Here is a 17,891-nt window from a genome sequence, read left to right on the forward strand (position 1 = left end):
GATGGAGCGGGGGCAGGGCAGGTGAGTTGACATGCTACCCACGCGCCAAAACTCGGCTCTCCTGGAAGCAACGCACGGGCACGGCAATCCCGCTACTCATCCTCACCTGCTCGTCACAGCCAGCAGTCGCCGGTCGCCACTCACCGCCACCAACCAACGTCTCAAAATAATCGAAATTCTCGCCTGAAAGGGTTGCAAACTTCGAATCGCTCTCGCGTTGGTCCAACTCAACAGCAGCGCGTCGGTGACTCGGTGAAATCGCGGGGCAGCGCGATTCAAAGATTGCGGGAGCGTAGTCGCCTGGTAGATGAGATGAGAAGGACGTCGCGGTGTGTGTTGGACTGTGTAAAACATTGGCCGATTCCGGGTCCAGACTCTGATCTTTTCCGTCGCCGATGGACGCCGGCGGATTGGCCTAAACGTACGTTACCTGTTGACACCGACGCCTCCTTTGTTTCATCTGTACCGTCGCGGAGTTTTCTTACGGACAAAGAGGAAAGGGTGAGCTGCTGCAACGTTGCAGCAATCAACGGGGACAGGTGCCTACGGCTGCTGCGTCGTCCGTTGCAAACTTGCCCCCTGCGTCAAAATCAAGTTCAGAATTCGGGATTCAGGAACGTTCAACTTGCAAGAGTCCAAACATAGAAGGCGCAGGACGTGACATGGTCCATGAACTGTATCTGCTGCAAGTTTTAACACCACGCGAGCTGACGATCACGCGTTTTAATACGGAGTTCACAGAAATTCTGAGCAGAGTTCACATCGTCGATCGCTGGTTCACATCAACCTGCGAGAGGGACCCTGAGAAATGAAAGTCGCATCACCCGAGGCGCTCCGGCACCGCAGCTCGCCGCTGAGATGACATCGTAGTACGAACCTAATCTTGCCGATGAGTACCGAACTGACAGGTACGGCATCAAACAACGTAGCACAATCCTTGCTCCAAACACATGTGCACGCATAAAGCGCTTCTTCGATGTAATTTCACGTGAGGTCTGAGGTGCACTCAGAGTTGGTTTATAAACCATCACACACGTCACAGTGCGGTTGCAGTTACGTCATTTGATCTTCTTCTGTGCGCGCAATGCCTAACCCGAACTCCTGTGCACGGACGAGCTGGCCCCGAATTTTCAAGGAACGCTCGACTGCTCGATCCAATGCCGTAATCTCTCACACCGATGCGGATAATCCCAGTTAGTTCCAGCCTATCTATCAGAGCCATCAGGAGCCGCTTCCCGGCCGGCACTGACATGAGAGATTCTAAGCGGGCAATCATTCCACCCACTTGACTCGGCCGGGGACTCCACGAGGACACGAACCCACGACTCCCAACCGAAACGCGCGAGTCATTACGCTTTACGCGCGGACAAGGCGGGCGCACGCCCATGACCCGAAACGCTCCCCCGTTACTTGCACGGCTTAAAGCGTTTCCTCCCACCTCACGTCGCACCGAGCCTCGCCTCGCCTCAGATCTCGCCGAGCCGTTGTTAGCTCTAGCTCGACCTCCCCACCTCACCGACGAGCTTCCCTTGTCTCCCTCCAGCATTTGACTGACCCCATCCACGCTTGGATTGGTGGCCGGTGGCGACGCGCCCGGCTACCTATCTATTCCTCTGAACTGGTCGCAGCTGTTCGACTGCGCAGTTCCTGGTCCAGCTGCTTTCTCTCTCTCTCTCTCCGTCTGTGTCAAGGGATGGTCCAGGGAGCCAAGAAGGCTCTGTGCCGCCATTGAGCAGTGCCTTCGTGCTGCCGAATTCGTGGTTATTTTCTGGATTGGCGTGGTTAGATGGGTTGCACGGGGTCCAGGCACGCGCTGCGCGGCGGCGTCCGGGGTGGCCGGTCGCCATACGCGAGGAGCTGCTCCGGGCCGGTCGCCGGGACCGTGCACCACACCGTCGCGCTCAAGTCCTCCACGCTGGGATCGCTCAGCCTCGACCGCGACGAGGAGATGATGAAGTGGCGCGACGATGGCGGTATTGGTGCGGCGAAGACGCCGCCGCCGAAGCAGCAGCTGGTCAGGCGGCAGAGGCAATTGCTGGGCTCGCCGGCCAAGGCGTCAGTCCGCGAGCCTGAGGTGATCAACGTGTGGGAGCTCATGGACGGCCTCGACGACAAGGACGAGGAGGGCGACGCTGACGGCGAGGAGCGGTCGGAGAAGTCGGCGCCAGGATCGCCGGAGTTCGATCCGGACGTCATCGCCGCGTTCCGGAAGGCGCCTGATGAGTTATCCCCGCCACAGGACAACCCGGGCAACGAGGACGGCGTCAAGAAGCTTGACGGCCCGGACATCGAGGAGGAGGGCGTGAAGATCAAGCGCGAGATACAGAAGTTTCCCGGCATCGTGCGCGCCCGGGTCAGCGCGTTCCAGCAGAGGATCGACGCGAAGCTCACCAAGATGGCGGCACCGCAGCCGCCGGGTCCCCCGCCCCCGCCGGATAGTGCCCGGAAGGTGGTGCTGTACCTCACCAGCCTCCGCGGCATCCGCAAGACGTACGAGGAGTGCTGGGCCACGAAATCCATCCTCCACGGCTACGGCGTGCGCGTCGACGAGCGGGACCTGTCGATGCACGCGGGGTTCAAGGACGAACTCCACGCGGCGCTGGGCTCAGCGGGCAAGCTCCCGCAAGTGTTCGCGGACGGCAAGCACCTGGGCAGCGCAGAGGAAGTGCGCCAAATGCACGAGGCAGGGGAGCTGCCCAAGGCGCTGGAGGCCTGCGAGATGGCGCCGCCGAGCGCCGCCGGCAAGGGCATTGCGCTGGAGGCGTGCTCCGGCTGCGGCGGCGTGCGGTTCGTGCCGTGCGAGGAGTGCTCCGGCAGCTGCAAGGTGTTCCTCGAGGATGTGGGGAGCTTCAGACGGTGCCCCGAGTGCAACGAGAACGGGCTAGTGCGGTGTCCTCTCTGCTCCCTGTGAAATCTCAGAGTTGCTGTGGGATTTGTAGTGTGGTCTTGCAGGATGGCCGAGGAGTGTTCTTCGTTTGTAGTAGTTCAGATTTGTACAGAGAAGTTATACGTCTGTTACTTTAGGACTGATGAAATAACACGTTGATTGTATTTATGTTTTGTTTTGTTTTCACTGGAGTTGGATGTGTACAAGACATGACACATTCTGAAAGAGCAGAAATGCTAGTTCTCACCTCTCCTCCTTTTGCTTTTGAAGCGCATTGTTTGATAAGAGTTCTGCCGATTGAACATTCACGGCTGACGCGAGACGAGCTTGTTATAGATGCTTCTGATGCTACAGTGCTACTACGAGTTGGTGCGGAAGTAATGTGGCCTTTTTCGGTTGCTGCTAACTTCCGTGAAACTCTGATGAGCTCATCCTGTGATGTGCCATCTGAACTAGGTGAATGCATGAGCCGGATGAAGATGTGACGGAGCAAGGTGGCCGGTGTTCGTCGCGCACAGATGCGTCAGCGGCGTGTGCAAAGCCGTCTCTGCCCGCGCGTGCGAATGCTACGGCAGCGCCCAGCTCCCAATAGTACGCACGCGGTCTCCGGTCTCTACATCTGCGATACCAGTACATGTCAACTGTCAATACGTACGTTGCACTGAGGTAATATTTGTTTCCACTCTAGATTATAGATTGTAGAATATCACGTTAAGTGGATTCTGGGTTATGACATAATCCAGATATATATTTTTAACTGCTTATTTACAGAATTCGCAATCCAAAAAGCAAACAAACAGGACCGTATCATCCGCATCGATGCTTTCATTTTGGCAAGGACGCTCCCCTCAAACAAATAAAAAAAAATCGGCAGCGACTTTACTGATGCAAAGCGTTAAACCGTACAAGGTACAGGAGCACCAATTAAGGAGCGAGTAGCTTGTGCCCTGAAGCTATGGAAAGATTGGGTTGGCTACTCTGGTTGGTGCCGCCAAACCTCCTGTTCGGTGAGTCAGCAAGTTATGGGAACGCGTCGAGATTCTTTGACGGAATGAATGGATTTGCTCATCTGCTGCCGGCCTCCGTAGGCCCCTGCTTCAATCCGTCTTGTTGTTTGGTAACATCGTGTTCTGAGAAGCATTGCTCAAAACTCACAGCAAAAATGTTTTGGCTACTCTTACTATTTTCATGTTATAGTTTGGGCCACAAGAAGAACTTCAGCTAACAATCAGATAGGCCCAGGTCCATGTCCATGCTCAGAAGGCCTAAATCAGGCTGAGAAGACCGGTCCAAACGAGTCACTTTTGGGAGGTCGTAGCTGGAGAACGGCAAGAACCTTTTTTCACGGCCTCGTCATTTCGTCAAAAGCTATAGCCGCAGCTGCATGGTGCCATCATCCATTCCAAACGACAGCCTATGGGTTGGGTTCATTGGTGACAGCCAGGTCTAAAGGGCTAAAGCCTGAGACTGACGAGTTCCAAATGTTGGACAGCCCATCAAGTTCGTTCTCCACGTTGCTATAATTTAGTTTTTCTCTCTGATATTTTTATATAGAATTCCACGTTGCTAATGATCAAACTGAGAAAAGCCCACAGTTAGTTCACGCACTGAAATAATGCCAGACAGAAGCGGCTGCGCCCAGTTCATAGATCCTACTGCTCCTACATCCTAGCCTGTCAAATTCGACCCAATTAGATTCCTTAACGTAGACCACGCGGTCGTCCTCGTGCATCACCACGCGGCGCCGTCGACATGAGAGGGCGCCGGTAGGGGTGGGTGGCCGCGGAGCCACAAACATGTCTTGTTTTTATATTAAGTGATGAGTGATCAGTATATGTATAGTTTTTATTGATAAGTATATGTATAGTTATATATATTATATTATTGATTTTGTCTAATCAAAGTTAAAAAGAATTAGAGTTTATATTGGTGTGTCAGTAAAAAAGTATGCACTCACTGGATAGTCTAGTGTGAGAGTCTTTGATCTCACTGGATAGTCTGGTGTGTGGTAGTTGTGAGCACCGAAGCTTTTCAGTGCAGAGGCAGGGATAAATTCATTCACCGAAAGATCTGGTGTGGGTGAGAGTGAGCACTACACTAATTTTTCTAGAGAATGGTGCAAATATGAAAGTCTGGTGCGGTAACCTCACCGGATGGTCCGGTGTGTGCACGGGTGATCACCGAAGGCTTCATCGGACAAAGATTTCCATAGATGTTGAAAAACTAAGTTTCAGTGAAGATGTACTCATCGGATGGTCCGGTAATAGGCGTGTGAACACCGGAGAGCATCACCGGAGCTCTTCAGTTCTGAGGCAAATGTTGTGTTCACAAGATTGTCTGGTGTTGGGATTTGTGATCACTGAACTAATTTTTTCAGAGAGGAATGCAAACTGGGTTCCAGTGGAGTTGTACTCACCGGATGGCCCTGTATTGCATTGGTGTGAATGCCGGACCATCCGGTGTTCACATTTTTGTTGCGTCCGATCTTTTTCATCTTAATTTCGATTTGGACTAAAATGTGATGATGTTATATGGTTCTAGAGATGCATGTTTACTGATCTCATAGTGTGCAAGTGATAGATGCAATTTGGCGGTCAAGGGCGAGCGATTGGGGCTAAGCGGTGTGCTTAGTGCCGGACGATCAAGGAGCCCGGGTGGAGGCAAGGATGATCCTAATGGTACACGTGGATATCAAGCAAGATAAGAGATAAAGATTGATAAAGGCGGCGTGTTGACAAAGTCAAGCGAAGGGATGCAGGTACAAGTGACAAGACGGACCGATGGATTATGAGCAGGAGAGACTTGCCGACGGTCAAGATCGTAAGATAGAGGACACGCGTCAACGTAGAAAGACTTGCTTGAGGTCAAAGCAAGTAGCTGTGAGTCACGCCTTAAGAAGCATGCGAATCAGTTTCATGTTTCGGTCACAAAACCGTGGGCGGATGGAGTGCACATGGTATCATCGCGACGCTTGCGTCAAAGCAAAGCTAAGTTGTGAATGCGCGCACGATTGTCCGATAGATAAAAGAGAAAATTGAACAAAATACCCTCGGTGGTAGATAGTAATGTACTACAAGATAGTGGTATTTTATGAACAATCCAGGAAATTTAGGGGTCAAGTTTCATAGACTATAAATAGAGGGATTTGGCTGGTTGAGAGATCACCCCTTTGAGCCAACCGTATGAGAGCTTTGTGTTAGGGTTTTACATGAGAGAGAGAAGCGTTTAGCCTTTGTAATAGGTGAGAGTTCGAGAGATAAATCTTTATAATCCGTATAAAATAGGACCGATCTATTTGAGTAATAAAATTTAAGTTTTTGCATATGCTTAAATTACCCTTCTAATTTTCTTCTATTAGTTCTCTGGTAAGTTTACAAGTTTTTGATGTTTTATTGTTAATTTTTTTCTTTCTTCTTGAACTGTAATTTCAATACTTTGGAAGTTGATTTTCTTGATGCTAGAGACCTATAATTCACATACATATGTATATACGATGAGGTCTTGAATTCTCTTGACTCTAGACCATCATGTTAGAGATTTTACTTGCTTGGGATCTTGTCTCCTTTTTGTTCATCTTTAAAGTTACAAGTTTTTAGCACAAAAATATATAGAATGGTTTTGAATGGAACCTATGTTATATATTCCATCCGTGGAGTCATATTGACTTGAAATTTTTCATCGTGATTTCTCTCAAAGTATTTTGCTTCCACTCAAACTTTGAGGTACGTTGGGTGATTAAAAATAGGAGAAGACTATCTATTTCACAAGAAATTATTAAGATACCTATTCACCTCCTCTAGTCGACACTTTTGATCCTACAAGGAGCGTGGTGACCGGCGCTCAGGGATCAGGCAAAATGCACTCACGGTCTATTTTAGCTGTTTATCTTTTCTATTTAATACTTATGTTATTTACTATATAATTTTTCACATATCCCTCTAACACAAATAAACGGTGTGATAAGCATCGTGTCAGCATCCCTTACGAAACTTCCCTTTCCGGGATTGGGTGACGTGCAACACATATTGGTGATGATAGCGAGGACCACCAGATCCTGCAGGCTGCTAAAGGGAGAGCATAAGGCAGCATCTATGGAGAGCGTGCAGATGGCGGATCTCAGCGACGCCAGGAGCATCATCGGCGATGGGGGCTAGGGAGGCCGATGGCTGGAGCTGGCAAGGGAGGTGAAGGCCAACACCTTCGGCAATCCTCCATGGATCTCAGCAGACACGACGCGCCACGCCTCGGATCCAATCCAAAGGGCTTGAGTTGTGGATCCGGTCAGTAGCGACGATGTTTTTCCTCCCGTCCTACTTGCGATCGACGACCACGACGACGTCGGATCGAAGCTGACAGCGAGGCAAGGATGAGAATGAGCGAGAAAAAGGTAGAGAAATTACTATACTAATCTGACATGCGGGACACGCGTGAATGTTGGAAAGCGTGTAAAAACTAGCCTACTGGAGAGATGATCTTTCGTGCCATCTTTAGATAACGTGGATGTGCCACGTGAGTATTATAGCTAAAAAGCTAACTATAACTGTTGGAAGTGACCTTAAAGACTAGATCAGTGTGACACTGCAATTATATGGGGCAATGAGAACGTAACACCAACCGATGGGTCGGCTCCTTTTCGTCGCTGGGGAGCAACTTTTGTCGTGCAATGCACTGTAGCTGCAGCTGCTGTACGTGACAACGCTGACAGAGATGGATGTGGATGGTGCCGTGGGTGTAATCATGTGATCATGTATCGTGATGGCAAAACGTCTGCCAGTGTAATCATTTCTCCATGCACAATCGGGACAAGAAATATTTTTTTCTACATATCAAATGCCAATCTCAAGTAGTACAAATCAAACAGCACAAGGGCAAGAGCAGAGCAAAACATCTAGCACATGCTGTAACACAGAGGAAAAATAGAGGGGGGAAAGAGGCATGTGTGCATGGGCGGTTAGCTTATCTAGAAGAGCCATTGGTTGGTTCATCAGTTGCTTGCTGTTCCAAAGTAACTTCTCATTGGTGGTCTCCATTTTGCAACCTGCAAAAACAAACACCTCTGCGACCACCGAGCGGGCATGCTACGCGTGTAAAGCACCCACCTTGTCTGTTTATGCTTGTCACCTCGGTGCTGGCCGCTGGTGTTCGTGGAACGCTAACTGCCCCGGTCACTCTCTTATCCTTTTCTTTCCAAGCACACAGAGTGAGGGAGATCAGATAGAGTGAGATGGGACGTTAACCTCCATTGATTATGGCAGTCGCGTTAGTGGACGTGCATTGCATGGCCGTGTGATCTCGATCGGTTCACGCGCGCGAGAGCTAAGGCTCCGGAACAAACAAAAGGTAGAGAGTTAGGAGTAGCCTAGTAGGAGTCCAAACCCAATCCGACGCGAGCGCAGAGATGAAAAGGCAAGGTGGCCGGCCGGTATTGGAGAAGTGCAGGGAATGCGATGCAGGCATCGCTCGTTGTCAAGGAAAGGCTTTGGGGCTGTGCAACAGCGCAAGTGGCTAAGAGATCAGGGAGCTTTTCTTTACTTGCTTAAAGAACGAACGAACCACAAGTGCCGGAGCTTTCCAATCGCAAAGCGCCTTCCTTTCAGTTTTCACGATGTCTAGCTGCTCCATTGCCCTTTCTTCCCTTCTGTTTGCAGCGTCGCAATACAGTACGAGAAACAGCAACAGTAAACACGCACATCTCGTTGAGCGATCGAGAACAAATTCAGATGGCGCAGAAAGATTTCTTTTACTAACGTTCAGTGAGGGCATGGATCAGTTTCCTTTCCCCTACGTGATTGACTAAGTGTATGGGGAAGAAAATTTCGTGGCGAGTGATTGGCCCAATCGGTGAGTGAAAATACGGCATGCGCCTGTCCCAGTCCATCAAGTTGGGTAGGTTGGCGTCGAGCGCGGGCCCTCCACTTTGGTTAACCATCCCCTTCTAGTATAGATCGGGAAAAGAAAGGGGGCGCGCTAGAAGGCAAAGGGGGAAAGAAAAAAGAGCCCAAAAGGCAACGAGAGGCGTGACCGCATGGAAGAGAAAATTTTACAATATGGTATGCATGAACTATTTGGGTTGGAATTCGTGTTAGAGGATTAAATGAAAAACCGTGAGGTAAGCGTATCTCTTATAGATTCATTAAAACTTATCATCTATATTCTAAGTATAGGAAGCTTTTCTAGTAATATTCTCTCTCTAAATTTATTTATTCGTCAACATACTCTCAATATTCATTCTCTATATTTTCTTTCCTGTGTTACCAACGGATGGACCTCACATATCATCTCTCTCCTTTCTCTTTCTCTATCCCCCTTCTCTCTTCACTCGACGTGTCGTACCAGCACGTGTCGCAGAAGAGCAAGGAGAGCGCCGATGACCCATAGCAGTTCATTGGCTTCCTACCACTATTTGACCCGCCGAGGCACGACAGTACGGAGACCATACATCGGGCTCTCCACCTCGGCGTCAATGTCAAGAAGATCACCGGCGACCGCCGCCTCGGCATGGGCAGCAACATGTACCCCTCCACCAGCCTTCTTAGCGATAAGTCCAACGAGATGGGCGGCCTCTCAGTCGATGAGCTCATCGAGAAGGCCGACGGCTTCGCTGGGGGTGTTCCATGAGCACAAGTATGAGATTGTGAAGCAGCTGCAGGACCAGAAGCACATATGTGTCATGACCGGCGACGGTGTGAATGACATGTCGACGCTAAAGAAGGCCGACATCGGCATCGTCGTGGATGACGTGACAGACGTGGCTTGAAGCGCGTCGGACATCGTGCTGGCGGATCGATGCTAATCACGTCTTCAACTCGTCATTAGCCATTGCTGCTCCTTCAAGAAGATGAACAGGAAGAAAAATTTCGGGGGAAAAAACTAGAACAAGAACAAACAACTCATCACTTGGTTCTCAAATCGAGCTGCTGCTCATCGCTTATCACCGAATCGAGCTGCCCTCTTTGCTGAATAGCATCGCCCGGCTGCTCGTCGCCGAATCGAGCCACCGCCGCTCATCACCGAATCAAGCCGCCGCCACTCATCACTGAATCGAACCGCTATTGCTCGTCGCCAGATCGAGCCACTACACTACCGCTCGTCTTCAAATCACATCATCCCACTACTCATGTAGCCGAATCGAGCTTCTACTGCTGACCGCTTGCGATGACCAGAACCGTAGGTGGAGGAGGACAGGCGCGGGTGGGCTCCTTCGCTTTCGTGGCGACCGGGCAGGGCTTTTGTGACGGCGAAGGTGCCAAAGAAGTGACTGAAAGGGCAGCGGAGTGTGAGGGAAAGGTTGTTGGGCGACTGGAAGAAGGCGGCGGCGGCTCTAAAGTTGGGGTACGTCGCCGCCTCCATGAGATCCGACACATGGTTCAGCTGGGAGGACGGGGAGCGCTCGTCGCCGCACGCAATGGAGAGACCGAGGGCGAGGCCCACCGCCGGTGATACGGTGAACCAACGACAATGACGAGAGGACGACGACGAAGTATTTGGAGAGGGGTGGGCCCGTGGGGCGGGATAGCGTGTTGGGAATCAAAAGGCGTTCCTCAAAAGTGGAGAGCGAAAGAGGTATTTTTAGTGCTCTTTAAGAATAGAGAGTGAGATAGAGAGGCTGTTGGAGATGTGTTTTATGTCAAAAATTTTATATTTAACTATAGAGAACTATTTAAAGAGTTTTTTAAGATATTAAAAAAATAATAAATAGATAAGAGAGATAGACTATCGAGATAGATAGCATCTATCACATTACCGAGTTGTATTTTCGGTGACCGCGTTGGCCAGCGAGTAGCAGCGCGACGCGGACGACCGGACTCGATCTCGCCGCTCGCGCGCTGCGAACCGCGCATGTGCCGCTGCCCGCTGGACGCGCGCTGGTTGATCGCTACTCCTCCCCAGCCTCCCCTAGTGCTCTCCCCATTTGCGTCAACGCGCTGCCGTCCGGCTAATTTTCCACGGCCCGCACCGGGGCGGCCGAGCCCGCGACGCGCGTACGGGAGGAAGAAAGGGACGTTTGCGCTCTGTCCGCGCCTTCTCCCGCGCGCGCGTCCGTTCCGCTCGCTGCCGTTGAACGAGCCGCCGCTTACCTACCTGCCTTCGTGGTGGCGGCGACTGGTGCGGCGTGCATGGCGAGCCGATTGGTTGGCTCGTCGTGTCGGAATTCGCACTTCCGCAGAGGGCGTTGCGTGTTCGCCTCTGGTCCTGGGTGGTCAGTACGTGTCGTATCCAGGTAGTACGGCTGCGATATCAGGAGAGTTCGACGGAGCAGATCGGTACTGCCGTGTAGGCCTACTGATGGAGCTAGGCTTTTCACGCTTGGCAATTGGACCGGCCAACTAGGCGGTGATGGAAGACGGCACTCCGATCTTTATCGTGTTGCCGGCTGGCCACGCCCGTCACGGTTGAACGGGTCGTAGTTCAACTTCAACCGGCATGCGCGACACCTGAGTGCTGAATTCAAACTTGGAACGATGGCGTACGTATGGTGGTACAGGTGTAGATACATCGCGACGGTACGATCGCACAAGACAAGCCGACGTTCAACGAGACATCGCAGTCGTATGGTTTGAGGAGGGACATGGAGATACGCTCTTGAATTGGCTAAAAAGAAACGTGTGGAATCAACGGAAAAGGGCGTTGGAGGCAGCACGAGGGCAATGAGAAGAGGGGAGGTAAAGCTGCCGCGTCGCGAATCATTGCCGAGCTACTTGCGCTCGGGTGATTTTCCTGTTCGGGCTCTATCATTACGAGAGCGACATTGAGACGGCAAGGACGGAAGAATGCAATAGCATTTAACAAGCGATAAATATATTATATCTATTCAAAAATAGTAGACGTATGTTTTTAGACTCGACTTTCAAAGTTAAATTTTGATTAAGATTTTATTATAAAATATATAATATATAGCTACAAAATATATATAGTGTAAAATCATTTTGAATTATGAACCTAGTTGTATAATTTTTATACACTAGATATTTTTATAATTTGATTAAATATTATTCAAGTGTATAAAGTTTGACTTTTTAAAAAAGAAATATGCATAATATTTTTGAAAGAAATATTAATAGATATCTCTTACCTTTTTTGGCTACACATGTTTATGGTAAACGGTAAGAGCAAGTATATTGGTGTCGTTTTATAGGTCATCTCATGCATTATAAGAGATTTGTTACGGTGCTTGGAGGACCTTAAGTTACTTTCCCTCCAAAATGTTTTAACGGTTGATCTTGATAAGGGCACTTTAGGAACATTATTTGGTGTAAAGAAGGACAATTTAGTAATTGATTGTTTAGCTAATTAATCCCTCGTAGCATTGATCTGACCTCTCTGTCTCTTCTACCGCCAGTCTTCCTCATCTCCAAATCGATCTGCATCGAGGCATCAAGTTCTCGTCCTGCTCGAGTGCTCCGGCTGACGATTGTCTCTTCCATCATGGCGTTTGTGCCAGCGCACGCCCGTACGCGTGTAGGCTTGCGAACGAGCCGACGCCTACGCCAATCCCCTATCCCGACACCAGCGCGCCCTTGTCCATGGCCATCCAAGAACTGAGGCGGCGGGGCAGTGGGGGGCTAAGAAGGGGCTCGGAGAAGGAACGGAAGAGGAGGTGGAGGTGGAGGAGGCGGCGTACGTAGCGGCAGCAGCGACCGGCGGCGTGACGTGCCGATCTGGATCTGGAGCTACCTGTTGAAACGACACGGACACGGACCGAGAACGAAATAGGTCGATATACCCATAGATGTGCTATTACTAAACTGCCCCTGTGTCTAATTGGATCTTGATAACAAAATTACTAATTTACCTTGTGACTTATTCTTCAACTTGGTATCTGATTCACGCCTTTTGGTATCGGCCTGTAACTTAAAGTACCTTTCAATAGGTAACTCCACCTTCTTAGCCGTTCAATTTGTCTAAATGGACGGCTATGATGACTTTCAAGCACCGTAAAATTTCTTTGAAATGTAATATTGAGATGTTTTAACACATAACACAATGGGTTGTCTTTTAAGTTGTATTATAGTGCTTACACAATTACTTAATTTGCACATGGAAGAAATAAACTTTTGTGAGTTGATAGTAACAATTCATACAGTGATATATTTGAGAGTAGTCTCATAATCCTAAATTTTAGCTTTAGACCGTTACTTCGTAAAACAACCATCTTTCTTTCACCTATATCTCTCTCCTCTACATCAGCTAAAATCCAACATGTTATTACATTAAACCACCTATAAGGTGGCTGAGTGTACTAATATACTTGCCCTAAGGTTTTGTGTTACCTATATTTAACGAGCAATCCATATATTTGACATGTTGAGAATTGATGCCTCCTGCCTTTGTTCGACTACAAAACGGTAAGGTAGTATAGTATGGTGACTTGTTTTGAGCTTCGTGGTGCACATCACTGGTCGTTACTGTAGCACAAGACACAAAATCGCAAATACTTATTAAAATAGTGCTTCTCTGCGTTACTACAGAGGATGCGGTAGAAAATGTCAAATGTAAAGAGTTGTAGCCCTGTACGCATCTTGGTGCTGTGGTGAAAATTGGAATATGGGAACACGAGGCTACATTATGTTAATTAATTGGCAGGAATGTTTTACTGTTACTTATCACTTATAAAGAAAAGGGCAATGGTGTGAAAGAATCTACAATGTGAGCAGAGACAGATTGTGCCCAAAATTTTAGATAAGACATAATTTATCAGCAGAGGCGCCCGTAGTTGAACCACGCTCCTGCTACTGAATTAGCCGTCGGTAGCGGGGACAACTGCTCCACTGTGTAGTAGGGACGCGGTCTGGCTCTTAACGTGAGCCGGTGCACACCATATTAAAAACTAAATTTTTTTGTTAGCATCAAATTTCAATGTAAACTGAGTGAATGTAAACAATAATACAACGTCATATATGTTGGTTTATAGTATTTATAGTACACAATAGCATAAACTTGTAATACTCTATCCGGTCGAAACAATTTTCCCCACTAACTCTCTATTCACATTTTGACTAAGAACAATTTTGAAATATTCGCTTAAGCAAAATCAAAATTATACTGGCAGATTTTCTATCAAAATACTTTAAGAGTTTGTATAGTTATAATTAGTTACATTTATATTTCTTATTATTAATTTTCAATGTATAAATATTAAAGTCATCATTGATAGCTATTTAATTAAAAACAAGATTTTTCAATTTCTTAGGTATCACCTTTTGGCCTCTCAACAATCTATATGCTTCTAACGCACACTTCTCTATTCTTTTATGGGTAGTGAAAGCATTCTTCTCTTTGACCCGAACTAGTTTCAGTTGGGTCAATCTTCAACACTGTCGTGCACATATCTTATATGAATCAAATAAAAGTCAGAATTGACAATTGGCTGACGGCAACATAAAAACTGATTTGGACCTAATTTTTCGTCCTCCGAATTAAGATACGCGCTGGTCAACTAAAAAACAAAGCCACATATATAATTTGACCCTCTATTAAATCAGAATGAGCATTGGCAAGCTGTCTTGTTGGCGTCAAAGAATCAATAGACCTGTTATTCTTCCATCCCCATGATAATATATCTAAAGAAATCCACATTGATAAAAATTTGGTCATCCAACACGTCTATGATGACAAATCACCAACTCAGAGCATACATCAATTTGTCTTAAAGAAATTTTGGTAGATGTCAAACAAACACAAGAAATGATGAAGATCACGTCGGGGAAGAACCAAATTTTGTTTTGGGAGGGTGGTAAGTCGTGTTCAAGCTTTTATTTAATCTGTCATCGTCATAAACTGGACAATGTATTCGGCTTTTGCAAATTATAATATGGCTTCCATCAATCACAACCCTGAGCTTATTTAATTTTCCCGTTCGAGTAAGTTGTGGGTCACCGTACAAATCATAAGGCTACCGAAAGTGAAAAGAAAAGGAGAAGTGCTTTTTCCAACATCTCGATTATTTTGTTCTCGGAAAAACCGATGGGTTTACACATACATTTTGATGTTTCTATCAGTACTATTTTAGCAAATGGCATCTCTTTCTTTCTTTTTCTTGTGTCCACTCTCAATTAATATTTAGCTAGTAACAATATGTTTATCTCGAATCATATTAAGGGGTGCTCCAATTGAACTTTATTTGGCGGAGGGGTGGAATGGTTGCAACAATATGACTTTATTTGGATAGCAAAACAATTAGCTTCCATATTCCCTACCGGGAGCTTCTGTGTTCTTGCTTGTTAGAAGCATTTGCCTAACTTATTATCCTCTTAAACCAAAGGCTTGGTCCTGCTTTATAGAAAGCAAAATAGAGTCCAGAACATTAATCTTGCTTACAGAAAAGCAAAAATATCCAGTGTGAACCACTTCTATCAGCCAGCTCCACAAAGAAACAACTCAAACAACTTACGACAAGGGCTACCGATCAGTCTTTAGACAGAAATAACTTAGACAATTATGCTACCAGAAAAAGCACTATCCAATCCCAGTAGGGATCCAAGTTAACAAAAGTTGCTGTTGAATATCGTCCACCTCCATCTTGAGTTTTTGCACTATGTCATCCAGATGGATCCGATCGCCCGCTTTAGTCAGCACCCTCCACCTCCTCATGAACGAAATCACCCTGTATATGATCGCCTGAGGGGAAACGCAAATCTTGTTTTGGAAAATAAAATCGTTTCGAGTTAGCCAAAGAGTCCAACAAATAGATCCAAGAAGAAACATAAGAAGCAAATTAGCTTTATAACTTCTAACATCAAGGAGTAACTCTAAAAAGCATCAGATAATCTGGCAAATGAAGCCAATGAAAGGCATCACGGCAAACACACCAAACAAACTGAGCAGTAGGGCATTGGAACATTACGTGGTCTGCAGTCTCTTTAACACCATAAAGTTTGTAATATTCACCACCCTTCCACCATTTGATAATTAACTGATCAGCAGAGGAGATCCTATTTTTGTGAAGGGACCATAAGAAGATCTTAATCTTTAGAGGTAGATAACACTCCTAGATCTCCATCATCTTCTCATCTCTAACTCCTGTGAAAATAATATGCTTATACAGAGAAGAGGTACTGAATTTCCCAGTTTTGTCCAAGGCCCAAATGACAGAATCTTGTTCATCAGACAGATTAATACTACTAGTGACAGACAATAATATCTCCCATTCTTTCACCTCCTGAGGGACAAATGATCTTCTAAAAGTGAGATTAGTGGAACCCTGACCAAGATCCTGACATAATGTTGCATCTTGTTGGAAACAGATGTTGAAAAGTCTCTCAAATTTGATCTTAAGGACATGAGTCCAACCAAACATCAAGCCAAAATCTGATTTTCTTTCCATCCTCTAAAATATAGACCAGATCCAAGGCTGTATATTTTTTAATAGCACTCAAACCTTTCCAGAACTGAGAAACTCTAGATTTATAGGGTTTGCCTAACTTATAGCCATCAAATTATAGGGTTTGCCATCAAATTATATTTTTTAACTTGTTATCCTCTTGCCATCAAATTATAGGGTTTGCCTAACTTATAGCCTAGGGCTTCGCTAATTGTGATGAAATACTTTGGCCCTGTTATTATTTCCATCCGAAGTAAGTAAGCAACGAGCGAGAGGGTACCTAAACACAGATGAAACTAAAAGTGAGGCTAATTATAAACCAAAATACCAAGATTTTTTTACAAATGGGATGGTGTGCGTCCCGTTCTTTTTTCCTTGCCTAACTATTCCCCAGTCTTCTAGGGAAAACGATGCTACCATTTAATAGAATAGATATAGCGATATTCAGAGAGAGCAAAAGGTTGGAACAGTCACGTGAAAAAATTCCTTTTCTACGCGCCAGCGCTACTTGCCAAGTCGCGCCCCACCTGTCAGATCATGCACGTGTTCACTTGCTAGCGCGTGCGCGTGCGCGTGCGCGTGTGCGCGGATTAGCAGGTTCCCAAGTCACGGCTCGATAAGATTTACGCACAAGAGTCGTGTCGTGCACCGCCGGAAAAAAAGGCCATGCGGACACGGCGCTCCTCCACACGACACACTGGCCGTTGCAAGGTGCCCGGGTATGGTCGCCTTGGCTACACGTGCCAGCCCATGTAGAACGACCCGTCTGATGTCCATGGATTAGACTCGGGTGGACGGCTAAATGCGGTCTAATTGTTTCCAGCGGTGAAACAACTGACACAAAATGTTGCAGGCAAGACCTTTTGCTTTTTAAAAGGAAACGGAAAGTTTTGAGATCAATAAAAAGAAAAAGAGACCGACGAGATAGATGAATCTCTTCGTCCGGTCACAAATATTTTATGTTTTAGATAAGATTTGATTAAAAAATTAAATTTTAACTACCAATAATTTTAAAATATTTAGTTTAAAAACATAAAAATTATATGTGTAGATTTAACTTGAATAATACTTTTCTAACTTATAAATTTATTAAATTTTATAGATATATTATAATAAAAAATAGTGATGAAATGTAAACCGCGTTGTATTCAAAACGTAAAATACAACACGCCTTGCCAAAAGAAGTACAGCTCAGAGCGTGCGTGCAGAGAACGAACTCTGGAATGTGACCTTCCCCGCCGCAAAAAGAAAAAGAAAAAAAAAGAATCTGAGCAATCAAAGTGTTTCCGATGCTTCAAAGAGAAAAAATAAAAGAAGAGCTAGAGAGAAGCAGATGCAAATAAAAGAAGGATGCCAACTGCACTACGTGCTTGATCCAACTACAGTGTCGGTCCAACAACCGTTCAAACAGGGCAAATCTCGTTGCTCAACCAACACTTCCTTTTAGAGCAGCACAATAAACTTCGTTACTCTATTTTAGGACGTGCGGATTTCACTTGAAAAATGTAATTCCTGGAGAAAACTTATGAAATTGCTGCTAAGAAAAAAAACTTATGCAACTCCTGTGTATGAAATATGGCCGTAGTAGTTTTTTGTGTGTGTGAAAATATGGCCTTCGTAGTCACCGTAGAATTAGGGACATAACCACGGCTAAGCGTGGCGGCTTGAAGTTAGCATGTGTTT

General features: G+C 46.6%; 1 protein-coding gene and 1 pseudogene across 1 annotated transcript; both read left to right on the plus strand.

The window, feature by feature from the left end:
• Nucleotides 1–1,170: 1,170 nt before the first annotated feature.
• On the plus strand, nucleotides 1,171–3,055 carry LOC133921231 (uncharacterized protein At3g28850-like). The gene has a single exon (XM_062366029.1). The coding sequence runs from the start codon at nucleotides 1,787–1,789 to the stop codon at nucleotides 2,909–2,911; it is 1,125 nt and encodes a 374-aa protein (XP_062222013.1). The 5' UTR covers nucleotides 1,171–1,786; the 3' UTR covers nucleotides 2,912–3,055.
• A 6,093-nt stretch (nucleotides 3,056–9,148) lies between these two features.
• LOC133920799 (plasma membrane ATPase 2-like) lies at nucleotides 9,149–9,680 on the plus strand (annotated as a pseudogene).
• Nucleotides 9,681–17,891: the final 8,211 nt, after the last annotated feature.

The sequence above is a fragment of the Phragmites australis genome, chromosome 6 (genome assembly GCF_958298935.1).
Source record: "Phragmites australis chromosome 6, lpPhrAust1.1, whole genome shotgun sequence".
NCBI classification, from domain to species: Eukaryota; Viridiplantae; Streptophyta; class Magnoliopsida; order Poales; family Poaceae; genus Phragmites; species Phragmites australis.